This window comes from Rana temporaria, chromosome 8, assembly GCF_905171775.1.
Source record: "Rana temporaria chromosome 8, aRanTem1.1, whole genome shotgun sequence".
In the NCBI taxonomy this organism is placed as follows: domain Eukaryota; kingdom Metazoa; phylum Chordata; class Amphibia; order Anura; family Ranidae; genus Rana; species Rana temporaria.
Genome location: NC_053496.1, coordinates 35,069,292 through 35,095,012, shown reverse-complemented (window position 1 = coordinate 35,095,012; position 25,721 = coordinate 35,069,292). Strand labels below are relative to the sequence as shown.

Here is a 25,721-nt window from a genome sequence, read left to right as displayed (position 1 = left end):
AAGAATTCAGACTCTGCAATCTGCTGGGCAGCAGTTGTCGACCTAGTAGTGGTCATCTCTGCGATTCTGCATGAGGGTTCTGGGTCTGACGGTGGCCTCTGTCGAGGCGGTTCCGTATGCCCAATTCCACGCCAGGGTGCTACAGAGGGAACTGCTGTCTCGTGGGGACAAGCTTCCGTCATCCCTGGATTACCAGGTTCAGTTGAGTCACCTGGTCCCTGGTGTGGTGGCTGACTTTTCCGGTGCTTCGGGCTGGAAAGGCGTTTCTGCCATGTCACTGGACGGTGGTCGTGACGGATGCCAGCCTCTCCGGTTGGGGAGAGGTTTTTTGGGGCACCCAGTCAGCCCTGTGGCGCTGGACTCAGGTGGAGTCCCACCTACCAATCGGTGTTCTGGATCAGGCTTTGCCTTGCCTGGTGGTCCCTGGATCTACAGGGCTGACCATTCAGGACCCTGTCCGACAACGTTGTGGCGTACGTCGACCATCTGGGAGGCACACGGAGTTTTGTTGCAGCGACGAGGGTCGCGCACATCCTTCGGTGGGCCGAAAGGTCCGTTCGGGCTCTATCGGCCGTGTACATTCCGGGAGTATGGAATTGGCGGCCCGACTCCTGAGTCGGACTGCGCTAGACCAAGGAGAGTGGTCTCTCCACCCGTAGGGTGCCGAAAGTGGGGCACTCCATGCGTGGACCTTCTAGCGTCCCACCTCAACCGGAAGGTGCCATGTTTTTTGGCCAGGTCAAGGGACCCATGGGCAGACGCGTCAGGCGCGTTGGTGGCTCCTTGGGGTCACTTTCGCCTACTTTGAATCCCTCCTCAGTATCTTCTTCCTCGCCTGCTGCGTAGAGTGGAAGCCAAGGGAATTCTATCAATCCTGATTGCCCCAGATTGGCCGCGTCGCTCATGGTACGCGGACCTGGTGCGTCTGGTGGCAGACGCCCCCTAGCGTCTTCCCCTGGGGGTTGATCTTCTGTTAGTCCAATCATCCACCCTGTTTTTTACAGCCACTGGCTTAGCGGCGTGGCTGTTGAGAGCCTGGGGCTGTGGGCCCGAGGCCTATTGGGCTCAGTGGTCTCTTCCGTGCTGCCTGCACGGAAGTCTACCTCACGTAGGATTTACATCATACGTGGAAGGCCTGCATCTCTGTGTGTGAGGAGATGAAGTGGCACCCTCGTACATACGTGGTGTCCAGGATTCTGCTGTTTTTTACAGCAGGGAGTGGATCAGGCTCTCGCCTTGAGTACGGTTAGGAGTCAGTTTTCTGCTCTGGCTGTTACTTTCAATGAGCCTTGGCGTCGCACTCCTTGGTGCGTACGTCTGGTCTGGGGGTCTGGCATGTGGCCCCTCCACTACCCCCATGGGACTTGAATTTAGTCCTTTCGGTTCTTCTGGATGCTCCCTTTGTGGACATTCGGGAGGTTTTTTGTTGACTGTCACAAAAGGGGAGCAGGTTTAGCTCAGCGCTAAAGGGTCGTGCTGCGGGGCAGGGAACAGGGATGGACTGGCCATTGGGACTACAGGGAGCTTCCCGGTGGGCCGATGGCTCAGTGGGCCGGCTTCAGTGACAGCGGACCGCCTCCCCCCTCTGCTCCTCTGTCTCTCCCTCCCCGCAGCGCTCACCTCCTTTCCCTCCCCACAGCACTCACCTGGCGGGAACAAAGAAGCAAGGGGAGGAGCAGGGGGGACGACAGAGGAGCATGACAGCTGACTCAACAGCTATGGCCTGGGAGTTTCTCACTTCTGCCTAATCTTGTCCCATAAGTTGGGGCACCGAACGTATTCTTTGCCCCGGGTGAAATAATGTCTGGCTTCCCCACTGGTACTGCCTATAAGAGTACCAGTACCAGCCGTTCTACTCTAATAAATAGAACGGCTAGTGGCTAGTGAAGGGAAAGAGGGGGCTTGGGTGGCCGCGGGAGTTGTCCGGCCGCCATGCGAGAGACCTGTCAAAGTGGGCCAGTCTGGATGAAGTCCAGGGCCAAATTTCTGTCCCAGTCCAGCCCTGGCAGGGAATACACCCGCTGCATATGATTGGCTGTCGGCTCTGATTATCTTCCCAGCAGGCTAGTTCAGGTAGGTTTGGAAGTGCTGAATGGGACATGGAGAAAGAGCTCACTCCTGTGATGGTTTAGGAGAGCAGTAACAGCTTGGCCTCACTTAGCAGCAGCATCCTTGGAGTATTCCAGTCAGGCTTTGGGAGGTATATAAATGGCCTACACCTGTAGCAAGAGCATTATTCAGCTTTAGTCATTGATGCACCGATTGTTTTTATCACCAAGCACCCATTACCTGCTATTATTACCAATGCCACACTATTTATACTATCAAGACAAATACAAAATACATATTTCAATTGGTTACTTAAACACACTTTCAAAAATAAATATATTATAGAATCATTCTCATTTAACGAATAACAATTGACATATTATTTATGGTTTAACAGATTGTGTTATACATCATTGCCTTATATAACTACATGTTCTGCGCCACCTTCTTCTTGGCACACTAATGTCCTTATTCTGTGCAAATGAAATGTGTATTCTTTTCAATTATATGGCCCGCAAACTGCGACATTCTTGCAACATCACACAAAAGGATTTTCCAATTTGTGACGCACTTGTCCCTTTCCACAGAGATGTGCGTTGTGATTTATTATTTTATATGGCGCACTAGTATAAATGTCACTTTGGCTTCCCTCCTCTGTGTCCCCCCTCCATCCGTGCCGGGCTCCCAATCGTGTTGTGTGTGGTGAGCAGGGCTTTTTTTCAGGGGGAACTTGGGGGAACTCAGTTCCACCACCTCTGGCTCAGACCCTTTGGTGCCTGCTCACCACAATCACTTGTAAACACAGAAGTCTGGTTTCTGTGTTTACAAGTGACAGCTTTGTAGCCCCCTGAACTCTGCACTCTGTATGTAATGCAATTCTGGTATTTAATGCCCCTTTAAGACCCTTCTACTGTTTGTGAAATCTGAACGGATCGTGGTTGAGTTCCTGCACCTATTTTCTGAGGAAAAAAGCTCTGGCGGTGAGCTATCATCAGGGGCCGCCATTTCCAGCTATGGATGGATCCAGTGGCGACTGGTAGGTCGGTCATTTGGACTTCCGCTGCGTCTCCTCCTCAGCATCATGGTGGCCATTCATCTCTTCCTCCTATGCCAATGGGATCGCTTCTCCTTTTGGCCAATCAGGAAACGTGTCTCTTGGAGCCTCTGGCTCCAATCACATGCTCCACCCCCCCTCCTTCTTTCCTGTAGGAGGTATTCTGTCTGGTCTGGGATGATGATGATGTCAGGATGGTGTCCACGGCTGGATGTTATAATGTGTGTGTCATTTCTGTCTTTGTATCACAGCTGGAAGCGATACTTCACAAAGCATCAAGCGGAGTGCCACCGTACCACGTGTCCAGGTAGTGTCTGCTAAACTCAAAGGGTGTTTTTACTTTTGCTCTACATTAGCTAGTTGTCTTTTGATGTAACAATTGGGATACAGGGATCCATAATACCACCTACTGTAACTGAGACCCTTCTTCCTATATTCCATGGAGTTTACAAGCAAAATTCATGATTTTATCTTTCAGGACAGTCAGTGCTAGTTGTTGTTGTTTTTTTTTTTTAAAGCTGTAAGATCTGCAGCTGTCATTCCTTCGTTACTTACCAAATTACTGATTTAGAAGAAGTTTATGGTCTTTGAAGTTTGCACAATTAAAAACAAAAGTCCACATTAATAGCTGCCATTTTTTTCCTGAATCTTCATTGAGGGGAAACAGCAGCCTACTGACTTCCATGACTATTGCAAAGTTTCAAGTTGTCTCCTTTGAGATTTTTTTTTTTTTTTTAATGTGGTGCTGATTGGATTTGCCCTTTGACCCTGTCCACACTTTCTTTAAAACTGAGAATTTCTAATATGTTGCTGTTTATAGTGCATTTTTATGCGTTTTAACTCGCACACACACATTTTATTGCTACAGATGCAATGAAAGTACACGTGCTGTAAAATGCATTGACAGATGCTGCAAAATGCACTTAAAAAATATGCATTGTTAGATTCCCCCTCACTTCCTGTCCAGTAAAAGATTTATTAACATGAGAGGAAGTGAAGACAAATCTCTTCAGAAGGGACAAAAGCACATTTGTAGAGTGGGGAATGATTAGAACTTTTGTCATAATTTTTACTACTTTCATACCTTCCTGCCCTGGAGGCAGCCACAGCCTCCCATATTTCTTTGGGCAGTGACTGACAGATAGGTATCAGCTCTCAGTTTTAAATCTGAAGTTTTTTTGTCTTCCCATCCTAGTCATAAAATACTGTTGCAGCTTCTAGAAGCTCACAGTGTGCAGTGAAATCAGAGTAAGTCATTTCAGTACAGGAACCTGTACAACTATGCAAGACTGAAGGGAAGTCTGGAGGTCAGATTTAAAGCTGCCTGACTGGAAGCTGTGCAATCATAAAGGCACAGAAGACCCACATAAAACCACTTTGGCACACTTCTGGTTTATCTAGATGTAATAATGTTTCCTGCAGATCCGTGTGACTCTCAGCCATGCAAGAATGGAGGGACCTGCATCCCGGAGGGGGCAAACAAGTATCGCTGCATTTGTCCTGTTGGTTTTGGAGGCGATGCCGAGTGTGGTGAGAAATCTTCTTCTTCTTTTTTTACCCCTTTATTTTGATTTGTCTGTTACCTTTCCCCTTTTCCCTACCCACCTCACAGCAGTTGTATTCAAGAGAACTCCGCTTTCCCTTAACGCTCCATGCACACTGAAGCTCATAAACGGACGTTTTTTGGAGCTTTCATTTGAATAGCTGTAGTGTTTCCCGCCGCGTATAGACACTCCCCCTTGCCCTTGCTCGGGTGTACTGTCCAATCCCGAGCAAGGGGGAGTGTCTATACGCAGCGCGGCGCGAAAGACTACAGCTATTCAAATGAAAACTGTAATGTTCCCCGCCCGTATTAACCAAGCGGCGGCACGGCGCGGCAGCATGTACGGTAAGGGGGACATGGCTGCATATATGGGGGGGACATGGCTGCATATGGGGGGGGACATGGCTGCATATGGGGGGGACATGGCTGCATATATGGGGGGGACATGGCTGCATATATGGGGGGGACATGGCTGCATATATGGGGGGGACATGGCTGCATATATGGGGGGGACAGGGCTGCATATATGGGGGGGACAAGGCTGCATATATGGGGGGGACATGGCTGCATTTGGGGACACATTTAAAAAAAAGTATCGGTATTCGGTATCGGCGAGTACTTGAAAAAAAGTATCGGTACTCGTACTCGGTCCTAAAAAAAGTGGTATCGGGACAACCCTAAAAAAAACTCTAATAAACACTATTGTAAAAATATAAAAAAAATTCATTGAAAGACTCACTACAAATCTGCTGGCGTTTTTATAACATTATTTTTAACGTCCAGTGTTTCTAATTGCTATTCCATACAAGCCTGGGACAGTTGTATGCAATTCCGTGTACACCGCTCAGCCATAACATTAGGACCACTGACGGGTGAAATGAATAACATTGAATACCTCGTTACAATGGCAGCTTCAGGTTGGAGGGATATATTAGGCAACAAGTGAACATGTTTTCCCTGAAGGTGATTTGCTGAAATCAGAAAAAATAAGCAAGTGCAAAGGACTTGAACGACTTTGACAGGAGCCAAATTGTAATGGCTGGACGACGTCGGAGCAACTCCAAAACTGCAGCTCTTGTGGGATATTCCCAGCCTGCAGTGGTCAGGACCGACCAAAAGTGGCACAAGGAAAAGAAAACTGGTGAACCCTGTAACGGGGTCATGAGCAGCCAAGGATCATTGATTCTTGTGGGAAGTCTGGCCTACGTTGGCAAGAAAAGGGAATGTGGTGCTTACAACACAGTGTAGTAAGCAACACATTCACTTTTATTGTCATTTACCTTTAGTGTGAGCATACCTTTGATGTTGGCAGCTACTTTGTTGATTCATAATTTTTTATTATTATTATTTGGTTTGCGCATTTGTATTCCCCACTTGTATACACTGACCTACGTTGTCGCTACTGTAGCTCAAATTGCTTTAAACGTTCATGCTGTTTTCCAATAGAAAGGTGTCAGAACACACAGTGCATCACAGTTTGTTGTATATGGGGGTTCATAGCAGCAGACCGATCAGGGACCCATGTCCACAGCCAAAAGTGCCTACAATGGGCAAGTGAGCATCAAACCTGGAGCAGAAAGTGGCCTGGTCTGATGAATTATGTTTTCTTTTACATCATGTGGATGGTTGGGTGCACATGCGTTGCTTACCTGGGGAGGAGATGGCACCAGGATGCACTAGGGGGGGAGGGAAGGCAAACCAGTGGAGGCAATCATCTGCCACTGATGACTTGTGCCAGATATCACAGCATACCTTCAGAGGTCTATTGGCATCCATGTCGCCGAGGGGTCATTGCTGTTTTGGCTACAAAAAGGGGAACCTACTCAATATCGGGTGGGCGGCCATAATGCTATAGCTCAGGGGTGTCCAAACTTTTTTCAAAGAGGGCCACATTTGATGAAGTGAACATGCTCGAGGGCCGACCATTTTGCCTGACATTCTTTGAACCATTAAAATTTGATCTAAGTGTGTTCGTCCGACCACTAATACACGGCCCAACAAGAATTCTCTTGCCTTTGTGACGGTGTGTGGTGAAGAGATGAGCTTGGGCGTGTTATTTGGATATACTGTATTTATCAGCGTAAACACGCACAGGCTTACCATTGCCATGAATGCAGCCTCACCATTGCCATGAATGCAGCCTCACCATTGCCATGAATGCAGCCTCACCATTGCCATGAATGCAGCCTCACCATTGCCATGAATGCAGCCTCACCATTGCCATGAATGCAGCCTCACCATTGCCATGAATGCAGCCTCACCATTGCCATGAATGCAGCCTCACCATTGCCCTGAATGCAGCCTCACCATTGCCATGAATGCAGCCTCACCATTGCCCTGAATGCAGCCTTACCATTGCCATCAGTGCAGCCTGATCGATGCCCATCTGCAGCCTCGGAGGGGACAGGGAGGGGGAGGGACAAGTGCCGTCAGATTACAAACAGGAGAATTTCTTGTTTACTCTGTGGCCTCTTTAATACAAAGTCCCGCCTCCTATGATAAACAGATCAGTCATCCAATGGCATCCCATGAAACGGGACTTCCTATTACAGACGACGCCGAGTAAACATGAGATTCTCTTTATGTAATCTGACGGCGCACGTCCTGTCCCCTCCGAGGCAGCGCCAATAAATACGGTATAGATCTTTTGTGGCCCACAGGGCACATGTGAGGCTGCAATGGCTATATATATATCCAAATCCCCAGGGGGGCCATATTAAATCACCAGGGGGGCCACAATTGGCCCCCGGGATGGACTTTGGACATGCCTGCTATAGCTGATCGGCGTAAATGCCTCTGTTATATTGGGCTGTATTTGTCCTAAAAAACATTTCTGGAGGTAACTCAGCCGATGGGGTTAAAAACAATGATTTGCATGGCTCTGCCCACTATAGATCAGGAGGAATATATTTTTGGGATATGTGATGGAATGAGACATGTGCATGCCTTCTGTTCTAAGATGACTATGTTGTGCCATGCATAAAAAAGTTGAAATTATAATTTCATCCTTTTGATAAGTAGCCCCCCTCCGTAATTGTATTCTCCCTCTAATGTTCCTTCTGTCTTTGTTTCAGCTCCGAAGTTGAGTCTGGAGTGTAATATCGATCTCCTGTTTCTGCTGGACAGCTCTTCCTCTTCATCACTGGAGACCTTCATGCGTCACAAGTCCTTCCTCAAGCGCTTCATACAAGCCGCGCTTTCGGACGAATCTCCCGTCAATGTGGGCCTTGCCCAGTACAGCAGTGACGTGCAAATGGTGGTGAAGATCAATGAGTATGAGAGCATTGCAGAGCTGCTGAAGATGGTGGACTCCATGCAGTTTTTGGGTGGTGGGCTGTACACAGGAAAAGCCCTACGTTACATCACACAACATGGATTTAAGAGTACGCCGGCCTATTCCGATGTCCGCGACGACCTGCCTCGCGTCGTGGTGCTGCTCACTGGATCCACATCACAGGACGCCGTGGCAGAACCGGCCTCGTACGCCAGGGACCACGAGGTCTTCCTTATTGGTGTCTCTGGTGAGACGAGTAAAGAAGAGATGGCTGAAATTGTGGCAAATCCACACAATCTGATAACATACGATAGTCCTCAGAAACTCTTCAACCAGCTACCTCAACTGCAGAAGAGGATCTGCAGCATCGACTCCCAAGGTGAGAAAATTATAGATATATCTACAGTATATATCTATCGTTTTTTATTTTAACCAAGGGTATTTGAAGCCAAGATGCACCGGGCCAAATATAGCAGCATCAGTAGCCATCAATTACCGTATTTATTGGGGTATAGCGCGCTCCCACCCCTAAAGTTGCCCCCGAAATTCCTGTAAAAAATTTTTTTATAAGATTTTATTACTTACAGTTTTGGTGTCTTGCCCGGCGTCCGTCTGCGGCCTCGGTGGTGTCCTCCCGGCTTCTCCAGCGCGCACCTCAAGTCGAGTTCCCGCGCTCAGTTCGAACGCCTCCGCCGACATATACCGAGTGCAGTACATTCGGCAAGGCTCGGCTTCGCTCGTGCTCACGCTCTGTGACGTTTATGCGTAAGCACGAGCGAAGCCGAGCCTGGCCGAATGTACCCGAGGGTACTGCACTCGGTATATGTCGGCGGCTCCATTCAAACTGAGCGCGGGAAGCAGCTATCGGCGTATATCGCACACCCACGATTTTCCCCTTATTTTAAGGGGAAAAAAGTGTGCGATATACGCCGATAAATACGGTAATTAGATAACCAGTTTGTCTTCCTACATCATTTTTACTTATCAGTTCAGCTCTCACAAATCTACCCCTAAGGATCAGAGCAGCACTTTCATTTTTTTTTTTGTTTTACTGGGCCTTTTTTTTTTTTTTTTTTTATAAAATTGTCATTAGTAGATTAGATTGATTAAAAGACATGTCAGTTTTTATTGTTCCATTTACAGACATTCACATTCCCTGTTTGTTTTGTTTACTGTTATCACCGAAAGTAAAAGTGAAAGAAAATGTAAAATGTTGTGTTGGCACCAGCACCGTAATTAGAGGGGAAATCTAGTAAAGCGGAGTTCCACTCAAAAATAGAGCTTCCGCTTTTCGGAACCCCCCTCCAGTGTCACATTTGGCACCTTTCAGGGGGGAGAAAACACCTGTGTGTAATACAGGTATTTTGCTCCCACTTCCAGACATAGATACCTGTGCCACCCCCGTGTATCAACGCCACTTCCGGCGCCCACCCCCCGCAATCTTCTGGGAGATAGACAGGTCCCAGAAGACAGCAGGGACCAGTGAGATAGCGCAGCACAAGTCGCGCATGCGAAGTAGCCTTTACTTCCTGATTCCCTTACTGAAGATGACGGCGGCAGCACCCGAGAGCCGAGCGATCGGCTTTGGGTGAGGACATTACGGGCGCCCTGGACAGGCAAGTGTCCTTATTTTAAAAGTGAGCAGCTGCAGTATTTGTAGCTGCTGACCTTAAGAAAAAAAAAAACTCAGCTTTAAAGGGATTTCCTCTCATTTCTGTTTTGGCTATTTTGCCAGGAAGGGTAAAGCATTTCAAGGAGACCGAAATGATTTATAACGAAATAACAAAATGCATTTATTTGTTTCATTCTGACGTTTTGTTAAAGTATAACTAAAGGCAAAACTTTTTTAGTTTTGGATAGAGTGGAGATGGATTAGAGCACCTGTCAGGTTTTTTTTTCTTACTGTCTGTGCCTCCAATAGGGAGAATCACCCTCTGTATTTGTCCTTTTAATTCATCATTAAAAGTGAAAGTAAATGAAAATCCCAAATTTTGGGTGCCCCCAGAAATCCTCCGATGAGGACACTAGTTCTGGGGGCCCCCAAGGAATTCTCAATTTGCGGGAGTTTTCCTCTCACTTTTGTTTTGGCTTTTTTGCCAGGAAGTGAAGGGAAATCTCTGCAATGGGACATGGATGGTCCCAATCTGATGGGTTATAACCCTCCCTTACGGTATCCAAAAGGAAAATCGTTTGGCTTAACCACTTAAGGACCGGACCAATATGCTGCTAAATGACCCAAGGGGTTTTTACAATTCGGCACTGCGTTGCTTTAACAGACAATTGCGCGGTCGTGCGACGTGGCTCCCAAACAAAATTTGCGTCCTTTTCTTCCCACAAAAAGAGCTTTCTTTTGGTGGTATTTGATCGCCTCTGCGTTTTTTTTTTTTTTTGCGCTATATACAAAAATAGAGCGACATTTTTGAAAAAAAATCAATATTTTTTACTTTTTGTTATAAGAAAAATCAAATAAACAAAATTTTAGTCAAACATTTAGGCCAAAATGTATTCAGCCACATGTCTTTAGTAAAAAAAATCGCAATAAAAAAAAAATTTGCTACCTAGCGGGAACAGTGACACTAATACAACGATCAGAAAAATGATTGCTTAGTGACACTGGCAATAGGGAGTGAAAGGGTTAACTAGGACGGTGATCAAGGGGTTAAAACTTTATTAGGGGGGGTACGGGGGCTACCCTGAACCTAACACTAACTGCCTGTCACGCTGACACTAAATGCAGTGATCAGTACATATATGATCACTGCATTCAGTGACACTGTGATTGGGGGGGGGGGGGGGGGGGGTGATCGCAAGGGGTTAATGTGCCTGCGTGTACTGGTGTCAGTGTAGTGTTGTGCAGACTCACTGTGTGATGTATTCTGTCCTCAGTGGCGGTTGAAAATACCGCCGAGAGGAGAGAATACATCACTTCCCCCTTCCTGTGTTTACACAGGAGGAGGAAGTGACACATGGGGGAGTGCTCTCATTGGCTGTGAGCGATCCGGAGGGGGCGGACAAAAACGAACAGCCGCCCCCTCGTCCCGGATCGCTCATGAAGCCACGGGAACCGCCGCATGTACCGGGGGGGGGGGGGGGTCCCGATCGTCTTGGCAGGCACGTACAGGTACGTTGATGTGCCTGTCCGTGCCATTCTGCCGACGTAAATGTACATGCGGCGGTCCGGAAGTGGTTAAGTTCTACTTTAAGATGTCTAAGTAATACACAATTTTCTCTTCCATTCATGGATGGACACAGCAGCAATTGACCTCCCTTTAGGAGATTGACTAGGCCACAGCCGTTATTCCTTCCTAAGGTTGTTTCGGCCTTTCACATTAATGAGGACATTTTTCTTTATCGTTACATCACGGGACACAGAGCGGCATTCATTACTATATGGGTTATATGGAGTACCTTCAGGTGTTGACACTGGCAATCTCAAACAGGAAATGCCCCTCCCTATATAACCCCCTCCCATAGGAGGAGTACCTCAGTTTTTACGCCAGTGTCTTAGGTGTTGGTCATGGTTTAGCTTGCCTCCGCATCCTTGGGATTAGGTGAGCTAACCGGTTCTGTCCAAAGGCCTCAGTGCTAAAGTGGTCAGTAACCGGACCCCAAACCCTTGGGGTATAGCCCATAATGCTTTTCTTTTTAGAGAGCTGGACCCTGGGCCCAGAACTTAGAAACCTTTGGGGGCCTAATGTTTCTGTTGCCAGGGTGCTATATGGGCCCAGGACAGTGGATCCTTCATAGGAACCCAGGGCCTGAAGGTCTAGACAGCCCCACGGAGATGGGGGAAGATTGGGCCTCTTGCTTGGCAAAGTCCTGCGGCATGGAGCAGGTAAGTGAGGGGAAAACTTGCGGAACTTGGTTCTTAGCAGGTTTTTTCTGGGGGGTCACAGGGGACATGCCTAAAGTTATGCACTGCATCTGGCAAACTATTCACATATCTTTAATGATAGGATGGCTCTATGTGTATTTTTCCCCATAAGAAGTGACCTCCCTTGTAGTGTTGGAAAAGCATTGAGTGGGGCCTATGTGTATGGTGTGTGTGTGTTCAGAGAGCTGTGCTTACCTGCAAGCCTCCAGGCGGTGCTCCATCGGTTCTTCCTCCTCAGAGCCTGCAAAGCAGGCAGACGCTGACCTCCTCGTGGAGAGGCTCCCTTCCCCCCAACCCCCCCCCCCTGTCCGCGCGCGCATCCCCGTGTTATAGGCGCAATTCGCGCCGTTGAGCTGAGGGGGGAAGGGCGGGTCAGCTGCTTAAGGAAGGGGCGGCCCTTCCTTTTTCGTTCCAGCAGCTCATTCTAAGATTGGAACTGAGGAGGGAAAGAACAGAGCGGCAGCACGGGGCGCTGAGGACACACAGTGGCCACAAAAGATATTACAGTCTTCAGAAGACTGTTTTCAAGCCTAGAAATAGGCTGTTCTTTTCCATTTCAATAGTTTTTCTTTGGCAATACTACTTAGGGGGACAGAATGCTTTTTCTTTCCTGGATTTGAAAAAAAAAAAAAAAAAAGGGTCATCTAGGGGAGAGGAGGCATTTTTTATCCCCCAAACAGGTGTTTGGACAATTAACTATTTATAGTTCCAAGTACCAATAAGCTAGCAGGTGTACCTCGGTATTGTACCATGGCATCCGGGTCAGAGGGTACAAGAGGTGGGGATTCCCCCAGAGAGTCTGAGGTCTCGGACAAGGTTATGCCGCTGCTTTCCCCAGAAGGAGCCTTGGGGCCATCGGGATCTGGAGCTGGCGCGGGTCAGTCCAACCCTAAGGTGGTCACGGACGAGGTATTACTCACCTCTTTAAAAGAGATGGAGAAAAGAATGGGAAAAATGATAGCCACAGCTATGCGGGGCAGTAAACGGATTAGGTCTCCGTCGCCCGAGCGTGGACCCTCGGAAGAGGAGGTCCTTTCCTCAGGGGAATTGGACGACCTCTTGGACAAGGACCAAGCAGGTTCAGGGATCGAAGACCCGGATACAGAGGAGTCTGGAGCAGTCTCCCAAGGGGAGAGCTGGTGGATTCAAGCCTTAACGGACTTGGTCCATAGTGCATTCAACTTGCCGGTACCAGATCTCCAAGTATCGACGGTTTCAGCTTTGGGCTCACTAAGGGCGCCTCAAAGCAATGCAGTGTTTCCGATCCATCCTCTGCTAGAGGGAGTTTTGTTCCAAGATTGGAGCAAGCCAGATAGGATCTTTTTACCACCTAAAAGATTCTCTGCCCTGTATCCTATGGAAGATAAAGTTTCCAAGAGATGGGCTACTCCTGCGGTGGACGCAGCCATCTCATGTGTTAACAAATCGTTAACATGCCCTGTAGAAAACATACAGGTGTTCAAAGATCCAGTTGATAAACGCTTGGAAGCACTACTTAAGAACTCCTTCACTACTGCAGGGGCAGTAGTGCAGCCAGCTGTGGCTGCGATTGGGGTTGCTCAAGCATTATCGGATCAAATTAAGCAGATGCTTAAACTTATTCCTGCCCAGCAGGCAGAAGAATTTTCGGATGTCCCTAGGGCCATATGCTTTACGGTAGACGCAATTAAGGATTCTATCCAGCAAGCGTCACGTTTATCGTTATCCCTTATCCATATGAGAAGACTCTTATGGTTAAAAAGCTGGGAGGCCGAGCCCCCATGCAAGAAGCTCCTGGTAGGGTTCCCCTTCCATGGAGGACGACTCTTCGGAGAAGACCTAGATAAATACATTCAGACCATTTCAAGCGGCAAAAGTACTCTCTTGCCAACAAAAAAGAAGTTTCAGGGGCCTGGGTTTAAACGACAGTGCTCCCCTGGGCAGGGGCCCTCTAATGCCAAACAGTATCGACGGCCTCCTGCGAAAGCAAACTTCAGCTTCAACAGCAAGTCGCAGGGACAGGCTGCTAGAGGCAGAAAGCAGTGGTTTCGCAAACCAGCAAAACCAGCCCCCAAGCCGACCTTATGAAGGGGCGCCCCCACCCACGAAGGTGGGGGGAAGGCTCCGACTCTTTTCAGAGGTTTGGGAAGCAAGCATTCCCGACAAGTGGGTACGGTCTTCCGTGGCCACGGGCTACAAATTAGATTTCCTAAGGTTTCCTCCAAACGATCCGGAGAAGGGAGCCGCATTAATGTCGGCATTAAATCATCTACTTTCCCAGGAAGTAATAGTAGAGGTACCAGTCCTGGAACAGGGGCTGGGTTTCTACTCCAACATTTTCATCATCCCAAAGTCCAATGGAGATGTCAGGCCAATTTTGGACCTAAAGATGGTAAATACTTACCTAAAGATCCGCTCATTTCGGATGGAGTCCGTGCGGTCAGCGGCTGCCACACTCCAAAAGGACGACTTCATGGCGTCCATAGACATAAAGGATGCCTACCTTCATGTTCCAATTTTTCAGCCACATCAGAGATATCTACGCTTTATGGTGGCTCCGCGTCATTTCCAATTCGTGGCGCTTCCCTTCGGGTTGGCTACGGCCCCCCGGGTGTTCACGAAGGTCCTAGCTCCAATCCTAGCCAAGCTAAGGATCCAAGGGGTCACGATCCTAGCATACCTGGACGACCTCCTAGTCATAGATCACTCGTCTCCCGGCTTGGAGCGAGCAGTGGCCCTCACGGTCCAATACCTCGAGAGGTTCGGCTGGGTCCTAAATCGAGAAAAGTCAACATTCCAGCCCACAAGGCAGTTGGAATATCTCGGCATGAGGTTAGACACAGAACAACAAAGGGTGTTTCTACCTCTGATGAAGGTCAAAGCCATCAAGGAATTAATCCTACTGGTTCTAAGCAAGAAGGAACCGACTATTCGCCTATGTATGAGGTTACTAGGCAAGATGGTGGCCACATTCGAGGCGGTGCCGTACGCCCAGAGCCACACTCGCATCCTGCAGGCAGCCATCCTGTCAGCATGGAGCAGAAGGCCACAGGCCTTGGATATCCCGTTGCCGCTCTCATCAAGAGTCCGACAAAGTCTGTGTTGGTGGTTAGACCCTCAGAATCTACTGAAGGGGAAGTCTTTCAGCCCAGTGGCTTGGAAGATAGTGACCACAGACGCCAGCCTGACGGGCTGGGGAGCAATTTTGGATGGTTGCACTCGCCAAGGTACTTGGGCAAAGCCAGAGAGGCAGCTGCCCATCAACATCTTGGAGCTCAGAGCTGCTCGACTAGCCCTCAGGGCTTGGACGTCAAAATTACAGGGGTTCCCGGTGAGAATTCAATCAGACAATGCCACGGCTGTGGCATACATAAATCACCAAGGGGGAACCAGGAGTCAAGCCGCTCAGAGAGAGGTGAGCTTGATTCTCCTATGGGCAGAGGCTCATGTGCCCTGCATATCGGCAATATTCATTCCAGGAGTGGACAACTTTCAGGCGGACTTCTTAAGCCGCCAGACTCTATTGCCGGGGGAATGGTCTCTGCATCCACAAATCTTCCAAGCACTCTGCCAAAGATGGGGAGTGCCGGACGTGGATGTCATGGCATCGAGACTCAACAAGAAGATAGACAGGTTCATATCCCGCTCAAGGGATCCGATGGCCTGCGGAACCGATGCGCTGGTTTGCCCTTGGCATCAGTTCAAACTTCTTTATGCTTTTCCCCCGCTCCAGTTACTACCCCGCCTGCTGCGCAGGATCAGGGTGGAGCACATACCAGTCATTCTGGTAGCTCCAGCATGGCCCAGAAGGGCATGGTACTCACTAATCCTAAAGATGGTAGTAGGAGACCCTTGGACTCTTCCTCTACGGCCAGACCTGCTATCGCAAGGTCCGATCCTCCACCCTGCCTTACGGCATCTAAATTTGACGGCCTGGAAGCTGAATCCCTGATTCTCAGGGGTAGAGGTCTGTCTCAGAAGGTAATCTCTACCCTAATCAGAGCCAGGAAACCGGTCTCTAGGGTGATTTATTACAGGGTCTGGAAGGCCTATGTAGGCTGGTGTGAGTCCAAGCTATGGCTTTCTCGCAAGTTTACCATCGATAGAGTTTTAAGTTTTCTCCAGCTAGGAGTGGATAAGGGATTGGCATTAAGCACAATCAAAGGACAGATTTCATCTCTGTCAGTGTGGTTTCAGCGGCCGCTGGCCACCCACTCGCTGGTTAAGACCTTCCTTCAAGGGGTCTTACGTATTAAACCTCCAGTTAAATCCCCGCTTTGTCCGTGGGATTTAAATCTTGTTCTGTCAAGTTTGCAGAAACAACCGTTTGAGCCGTTGGCTGAAATTCCTTTGGTTTTACTGACAAGGAAGTTAGTATTTTTGGTCGCCATAGTTTCCGCAAGAAGAGTATCGGAACTGGCGGCCTTATCCTGTAAGGAACCATATCTTATTTTTCATAAGGACAAGGTCGTTCTCCGCCCTCATCCTTCCTTCCTACCGAAGGTTATATCCAGTTTTCATCTAAACCAGGATTTGGTATTACCATCCTTCTTCCCTAAACCTACTTCCAGAAAGGAAGGGTTGCTGCATACCTTGGATATTGTCAGGGCCATGAAGGCCTATCTTAAAGCTACAGAGAAGATCCGGAAAACGGATGTGTTGTTCATTTTACCGGATGGGCCCAAGAAAGGGCAGGCAGCTGCAAAGTCCACCATCTCTAGGTGGATTAAGCAGTTAATCACTCAGGCCTACGGCTTGAAGGGGTTGCCTCCTCCAGTATCATTAAAGGCTCATTCTACTAGGGCCATGGGCGCCTCCTGGGCAGCACATCACCAGATCTCTATGGCTCAAGTTTGCAAGGCGGCAACCTGGTCTTCTGTCCACACGTTTACAAAATTCTACCAGTTGGACGTAAGAAGGAATTCTGATACAGCCTTTGGGCAGGCAGTGCTGCAGGCTGCAGTTTGAGACCCTCGGATGCCGGGGGCTCCTCTTTTTTGAGTTAAATTTAAAATTATTTTTCTCAACTAAGTTGGATTTATTATGATTTGAGTATATCTCTAAATTAAATCCTTTTGTCTTGGAGATGTTCTCCCTCCCCTCATTGTAAGCATTGCTTTGGGACATCCCATATAGTAATGAATGCCGCTCTGTGTCCCGTGATGTAACGATAAAGAAAAAGAGATTTTTAATACAGCTTACCTGTAAAATCTTTTTCTTGGAGTACATCACGGGACACAGAGCTCCCACCCCTCTTTTGGGGACCATTTTGGGAGGCATACTGCTTGCTACAAAACGGAGGTACTCCTCCTATGGGAGGGGGTTATATAGGGAGGGGCATTTCCTGTTTGAGATTGCCAGTGTCAACACCTGAAGGTACTCCATATAACCCATATAGTAATGAATGCCGCTCTGTGTCCCGTGATGTACTCCAAGAAAAAGATTTTACAGGTAAGCTGTATTAAAAATCTCTTTTTTTTATCGTGATGACATCATCATGGGCATTGACATCATCGTGGGCGATGACATCATCGTGGGCAATGACATCATCGTGATGACATCATCATGGGCGATGACATCATCGTGGGCAATGACATCACCGTGATGACATCATCATGGGCAATGACATCATCGTGGGCAATGACATCATCGTGATGACATCATCGTGGGCAATATGACATCATCGTGATGACATCATCGTGGGCAATGACATCATCGTGATGACATCATCATGGGCAATGACTTCATCGTGATGACATCATCGTGGGCAATGACATCATCGTGATGACATCATCGTGGGCAATGACATCATCGTGATGACATCATCGTGGGCAATGACATCATCGTGATGACATCATCATGGTGATGACATAGTGACATAGTGGGTGAATTGAAAAAAAAGACACAAGCCCAACCTATGTGTGTGATTATATGTCAGTATTACATTGTATATCCCTATATGTTGTGGTCGTTCAGATGCTTATCTAATAGTTTTTTCAACTAAATCGATGCCCAACGCTGAGACCACCGCCTGTGGAAAGGGAATTACACATCCTGGCTGCTCTTACAGTAAAGAACCCTCTACGTAGTTTAAGGTTAAACCTCTTTTTCTCTAATTTTAATGAGTGGCCACGTGTCTTATTAATCTCCCTTCCGCAAAAAAGTTTTATCCCTATTGTAGGGGTCACCAGTACGGTATTTGTACATTGAAATCATATCCCCTCTCAAGCAACATCATCGTGGTGACATCATCATGGCTGATGACATCATCGTGGTGACATCACAATGTCATCATTATTATCATGATGACAAAGCAAAGTCTGACGAATAGCATTGACATATGAAGGCTTATTTCACCAGCATTCTTTTCTGGTGCATGAACGTACACAATCAGCACTAGTATTGTTTGTAACAATCAATATGTACACTGGATACATTTTGTTTAAATTTGTTACCAATAAATTGTAAAAAAAAAAAACTCCTTTGTATGGCATGTACAGTCCGAGATCCTTTTTGTTTGCTTTTCTAAATACACAGAATTATCTACATCAGGGATATGTAATTAGCGGGCCTCCAGCTGTTGCAAAACCACAAGTCCCGTCATGCTTGTGGCTGGCAGAGTCTTGCTATGCCTCATGGGACCTGTAGTTCTGCAACAGCTAGAGGTCCGCCAATTGCACATCCCCGATCTACATGTCCAATGCATTTTTTGTTTTTTTTATTCTGCACTTTTTTGTTAATGTGCCGCTAATGAACGAACAAACAAACAAAAAAAAAGCTTAAACATTATATATTAATGGTTAGAGAAATAGAAGTAAAAATCACCAGGTAAATAGAGAGATGATTAAAGTGTTCCTAAACCCACAACAGTAAAATCAGTCATATATATATATACACACACAGCATAACATTATTGTTATACTCACTGTGGAACGTAAGGGGTTAATCCTCTGCATTGTGTACAAAGGCTGTTAAGTTTTTGGGGCATGTGTTAAGCACTATGGGCCAGATTCACATACATTTGCGGCCGTGTAACGTAACCCGTTTACGTTACACCGCCGCAAGTTTCCAGTTTTAGTGCCCGATCCACAAAGCACTTACCTGGAAACTTGCGGCGGTGTATCGTTAATACGTCCGGCGCAAGGCGGGCCAATTCAAATGGGCGTGTGCCATTTAAATTAGGCGAGCTCCTGCGCCGGACCTACTGCGCATGCTCCGTTTCGCGGGAACGACGGCCATACTTTATACAGCAATACGATTGCTGTGTAAAGTTAAGGCATCAAAAACGACGACTAACTTTGCGATGGGAAACTAGACTAGCGGCGACGTAGCGAACGCGAAAATCCGTTGTGGATCGCCGTAACTCCTAATTTGCATACCCGACGCTGGTTTACGACGCGAACTCCCCCCAGCGGCGGCCGCGGTACTGCATCCTAAGATCCGACAGTGTAAAACAATTTCACCTGTCGGATCTTATGGATATCTATGCGTAACTGATTCTATGAATCAGTCGCATAGATAGAAACAGAGATACGACGGAGTATCAGGAGATAAGCCGTCGTATCTCTTTTGTGAATCTGGCCCTATATATTTTTTTTTTCTAACTTTCCCTTTGAACACAGAGAGGCACACTGCCCTCTGCAGGCTGGAGACGTTTTAAACACACTTTCAATGATTATCCTTATTGGCTTTTATGCTCTGATCAGAAACTACACTGATTGGTTTCTAATTGTTGGTCTCATGACAGCGCAGTCACAGAAATAATGGCGTGCATATCTGTGCTATCATAGTACACAGCTGCAATATAGACAATGAGAACTGACCCTTTTGGTCTTCAAACTGCAGTTGTTAAGTATTTAAACTTGTATTCTGAGTGTTGATTTTGGTGATGGGATTTCCCATTGATATGCTCTTAGAGGGATATTTTGGAGTTTTATGCTGGTTATACTCCTGCCAGGATTGCGCCAGCGGCTCTGTCAGCTTTTGATTGAAAATGAAAGTTCACACATGAAATTCTAAGCTGCATAGAAATCTGCCACCTGTTGTGTTGAGCATTTCTCAGTTTAAATCAACCAAAACGGAATTCCTTTGTAGTGTCATTGCATTGGTCGATGTTCATCACATTTATGATTGTTTTGGCTCTTGAAACTAGAAGAGCAAATCATGATTTGACACTGTTACCACCTAAATCAGCGAGCTTCCAGATTTAGACTGATGGCTCCTTACAATACAGAGTAGCGGAGGTCAGCAACCTTTTCCATATTAGTGTCATGTTCACAAGTATTCAACAACTGCCATGCCGGTGAATGGAAGCACATTGTGGTCTCAAGCTGCACATACACTAGCAGAATTTTATTCAAACTTTTTTGGAATTTTCATGTTCATGTTTTTATAATCATTTGTGCGCTCAAAATTATATTAATTTTCCACCACAGAGACTGAAAATTCAAAGGAGCAGAATTCAAAGAAATTCTAACAAGTGCATGTGGTTTCCATTCAGGGAAATGTATTCGTTCGAATTGTCAAGAGCAAAAAAAATAAAAAATTGAAGTATTTTCGAACAACTCTCATCAAGTCATAAAATGTGTTGGCAAGAATTTTTGTATGAATATGCATATGAACGTTTGTTCAAAAATCTACTAGTGTATGGTCGGCTTTAATTTAGAACTTTTGTACTCATAGTTGTGCTGCTAATGGCAAGTTAAACTTAAAAATAATGCTTTGAATTTTTTATTAGCAATGCAAGTAAGACTGCAAACATTGATCATACACTGTGCATACACAAAGCATTTTCATAGTTACATATAAAGAACAGTAAACCGATGGCTTAAGTGTGCTAGGTCTGGCCTGTACAATATTCATTTCAACTGCAGTTTAGATCTCAGATCAACTACAGTCCATAGACTTAGGACTTTAGATCAGCCACAGAGCATATACTTCATATCAGAGCCAATCCATATACATAAAACCTCAGATCAGCCCCAATCCATACACTTCAGATCTCAGATCAGACCCAATCCACACACTTCAGATCTCAGATCAGACCCAATCCATACACTTCAGATCTCAGATCAGCCCCAATCCATACACTTCAGATCTCAGATCAGCCCCAATCCATACACTTCAGATCTCAGATCAGCCCCAATCCATACACTTCAGATCTCAGATCAGCCCCAATCCATACACTTCAGATCTCAGATCAGCCCCAATCCATACACTTCAGATCTCAGATCAGCCCCAATCCATACACTTCAGATCTCAGATCAGCCCCAATCCATACACTTCAGATCTCAGATCAGCCCCGATCCATACACTTCAGATCTAAGATCAGCCCCAATCCATACACTTCAGATCTCAGATCAGCCCCGATCCATACACTTCAGATCTCAGATCAGACCCAATCCATACACTTCAGATCTCAGATCAGACCCAATCCATACACTTCAGATCTCAGATCAGACCCGATCCCTACACTTCAGATTTCAGATCAGACCCAATCCATACACTTCAGATCTCAGATCAGCCCCAATCCATACACTTTAGATCTCAGATCAGCCCCAATCCATACACGTTAGATCTCAGATCAGCCCCAATCCATACACTTCAGATCAGCCCCAATCCATACACTTCAGATCAGCCCCAATCCATACACTTCAGATCTCAGATCAGACCCAATCCATACACTTCAGAACTTAGATCAGACCCAATCCATACACTTCAGAACTTAGATCAGACCCGATCCATACACTTCAGATCTCAGATCAGCCCCAATCCATAAACTTCAGACCTTTAAATCAGACCCAATCCATATACTTCAGATCTCAGATCAGACCCAATCCATACTCTTCAGACATTGGATCAGACCCAATCTATAGACTTCAGACCTTTAGATCAGCCCCAATCCATACACTTCAGATCTCAGATCAGCCCCAATCCATACACTTCAGATCTCAGATCAGCCCCAATCCATACACTTCAGATCTCAGATCAGCCCCGATCCATACACTTCAGATCTAAGATCAGCCCCAATCCATACACTTCAGATCTCAGATCAGCCCCGATCCATACACTTCAGATCTCAGATCAGACCCAATCCATACACTTCAGATCTCAGATCAGACCCAATCCATACACTTCAGATCTCAGATCAGACCCGATCCCTACACTTCAGATTTCAGATCAGACCCAATCCATACACTTCAGATCTCAGATCAGCCCCAATCCATACACTTTAGATCTCAGATCAGCCCCAATCCATACACGTTAGATCTCAGATCAGCCCCAATCCATACACTTCAGATCAGCCCCAATCCATACACTTCAGATCAGCCCCAATCCATACACTTCAGATCTCAGATCAGACCCAATCCATACACTTCAGAACTTAGATCAGACCCAATCCATACACTTCAGAACTTAGATCAGACCCGATCCATACACTTCAGATCTCAGATCAGCCCCAATCCATAAACTTCAGACCTTTAAATCAGACCCAATCCATATACTTCAGATCTCAGATCAGACCCAATCCATACTCTTCAGACATTGGATCAGACCCAATCTATAGACTTCAGACCTTTAGATCAGCCCCAATCCATACACTTCAGATCTCAGATCAGCCCCAATCCATACACTTCAGATCTCAGATCAGCCCCAATCCATACACTTCAGATCAGCCCCAATCCATACACTTCAGATCAGCCCCAATCCATACACTTCAGATCAGCCCCAATCCATACACTTCAGACCTCAGATCATCCCCAATCCATACACTTCAGACCTCAGATCAGCCCCAATCCATACAATTCAGATCTCTGATCAGCCCCAATCCATACACTTCAGACCTCAGATCATCCCCAATCCATACACTTCAGACCTCAGATCAGCCCCAATCCATACAATTCAGATCTCTGATCAGCCCCAGTCCATACACTTCAGATCAACCCCAATTTATACATTTCAGACCTCAGATCAGACCCAATCCATACATTTTAGACCTCAGATCAGACCCAATCCATACACTTCAGATCAGGCCTCATCTATAAACTTCAGACCTTTTAAATCAGACCCGATCCATATACTTCAGATCTCAGATCAGACCCAATCCATACACTTCAGACCTTGGATCAGACCCGATCCATACACTTCAGACCTTGGATCAGACCCAATCCATACACTTCAGACCTCAGATCAGCCTCGGGAACAAACCTCATGGGCTTTCACTGATATCAGGGAGGAGAGTGGGTCATGCCTTGTTATTTACATTCTGGAGAGCTATTGATTACGGCCAATGCCATTTTCCTCCCGTGCTGACCCTCCCTTCTCCCAGTCAAGCTCTTTGGGGGATTAATAGCCAATATTAGGGCAGAGTCCTATACCTGTACTAATTAGAACATGTGTAAAGATTTCTTAAAAATAAGTCAATTCAAGTGGAATATTTTATTGTCTACCTGGAGTATTAGTCTTTGAATAGATTTGGTATAGTAAGGTTAAAGCTTGATTTGACTTTATAGCCAGCGGTACAGAATCCATACACAGCTAATATGCAGCCACCTAATAACATTTGTCTATCTCTTCCAGGTTGCCAGGCACAGCCCCTGGACTTGGTCTTCATGTTGGATGCCTCCTCTGGTATTGGACAAGAGAATTTCAATCGTCTGCTGAACTTTGTAACAATGGTCTCCCTCCAGTTTGACATAAATCGGGATATCACCCAAGTGGGATTTGTCACATATAGTAACCAGCCTGAGACTATCTTTAGTCTGGATGCTCATGAAACTGTATTGGGTCTCATTAGTGCCATCAACCGGGCCCCTTATCTGGGAGGCTCCCCGTCTACTGGAAATGCTCTTCTACACATCCACAATGATGTCATGTCCATCCAGAAGGGCGCTCGGCCTGGAGTAAAGAAGGCCGTGATCGTGCTGAGCGATGGGCGCGGAGCGGAAGATGCAGCGGTTCCTGCACAGAAGTTGCGGGAAGATGGGATTTCTGTCTTTGTCATTGGTATAGGGAGGATTCAAAGGAATGCACTGCTGAGAATAGCGGGATCAGAGAGATTCCTCACTCACATACCGAGCTACAATGTGCTCAGCCAGTATGAGGATGACATCGTGCAGCGTGTGTGTGAAGGTGAATTGCCTTAATGTGTATCTCCAGGCAACACGTATTTTGTATATGGTAAAGAATGGTTAGAACTTTGAACCCCTGTTAATTTTAATATATGCTGTCTGAGTCCAGTTGGAAGAGTTTCCTTCACTTCTTGTCCTGCAGCCACTGGGATTGTGTGTAAAACTGACAGGCAGAATCCTGCCTGTCAGGTGAAAGCATTCGGGCAGCTGCACTGCCGCCCAATTGCCTCCACAAACCCCCAATTCCAGCGCCCTGCAATGTTATCTGGGCTCTGCTTGCCCACCTGTGGGCCCGGGACCAATGTGGCGGGTGCAAGCGGGTAGAGGAGGAGAAGAGACACGCCTCCGCCCTTTGTGCTATGACCCAGAAAGCAATTTTTATGGCGTCACTTTCGGGGTCAACCTCTGTGTGTCCCCGACTAGCCTAGCAGGAGAGAAAAGTTTTGCCATGAGATCTGCATTGCAAAACATTCAGAGGAGACACTCAGGTTTTTTTTTTTTTAAACCCTGCATGTCTCATTAAAGAGAACCTCTCACCAAAAAATCATCAAAAACTTTGTTTCCTTTATGTGATGGAAAAAAAGTTGGGTAAAACATATTTTTTTCCCCAAAAAATAAAGTTAAACCCAAGCATATAAACCCCGCCCCAATTTTAAAAAAAATGTTGAGGCTCCCACCTCCCTATATACGAACGAGTGGGGTGGCTAAGTGTGAAACCGTTGATTTGCGATACACATCGCTGTGTACGCTGAAGCAAGAGCAATAATTCAAACACAAGACCTCCTCCGTAACACTAAATTGGTGCCCTCATAGGGGGCTATTGAAGTGTCGCTTATAGAAAATATAGGGTGGTACTAAAGTTTGTTGCCATCTCACGGGCACACGCAGATTTAAGGAATTACACGTTGGGTATCTATTTACTCAGTGCAACCTCGCCTGTTTGCATTTGTTTGCCCTAAATTTGCAGTAATATTGTGACATAATAAATTAGAACTACCACAATTTCTGCTTTCTGAAAATATATAATGTTTGGGGGATTTGTGTAATCTTCGGGGCTAAAACGCAAAATCTGGTCTGGCAGTGAAAAGGTTAATGAATAAACATTTTATACAAAACATGTACAAATTCTTTATCGAGAAGCCTATTACAGGGTACTCCCATCACATGGGATTCTGAGGGGCCGTACGGAAAATTTTGCTCACGGTTACCTTTCTGCATTTCAGAGGCAAAATCCAAAGTGAGTCCATGTAAACCCAATCCGTGTATGAACGGAGGAGTCTGCATCCTGCGACACAACAGCTACTACTGCGAATGCCACGGATGGGAAGGACCGCACTGTGAGAACCGTAAGTAAAACTTCTGGTGAAGTGTCAGATTACTGAAGAGTTTAACGCGCTTCTTTGTTCTGTTTGAATAAAATTAAAATGATGTCTTGGCAAAAAAAAATAATGTAGCTGCTGACTTTTAATAAAAGGACCCTCCCCTGTCCAGGGATCCAGCGCTGTCCTCACCCCAACCAGTTCTGCGGTGTCGGCATGTTTACTCTGGGCAGCCGGCTGTAATTCCTTGAGACTTCTCAGCCGCCTTCCCACTGCAGCGCTCTGTGAATGGTCGCACAGCCTTCTAAGAGCGGTGACATGTCCCGGAAGGTTTTGGACAGAGAGGGGGAAGGAAAACCTCTGAAAGAACCCCCCGCCCCAAAAAAAAGTGATTCAAAATGTAAGAGGTGGGGGGAGGGGCCTGGGGTATAAAGCGGCCCCTTTAGGGTGAAGTTCCGCTTTAACTTTCAAACCACAGGGACTTGGTGCAAAGTCTAA

At 46.6% G+C, this 25,721-nt stretch overlaps 1 protein-coding gene across 1 annotated transcript in view; it reads left to right on the top strand.

Annotated features, from left to right (window-relative positions):
- VWA2 (von Willebrand factor A domain containing 2) overlaps positions 1 to 25,721 on the top strand; it is an 88,985-nt gene that overhangs the window by 60,762 nt on the left and 2,502 nt on the right. Inside the window, exons 9-13 of the mRNA XM_040361567.1 lie at positions 3,355 to 3,410; positions 4,526 to 4,633; positions 7,721 to 8,299; positions 23,354 to 23,905; positions 25,128 to 25,250. Coding sequence (XP_040217501.1) covers positions 3,355 to 3,410; positions 4,526 to 4,633; positions 7,721 to 8,299; positions 23,354 to 23,905; positions 25,128 to 25,250 — 1,418 coding nt within the window. The remainder of the gene's footprint in view (positions 1 to 3,354; positions 3,411 to 4,525; positions 4,634 to 7,720; positions 8,300 to 23,353; positions 23,906 to 25,127; positions 25,251 to 25,721) is intronic.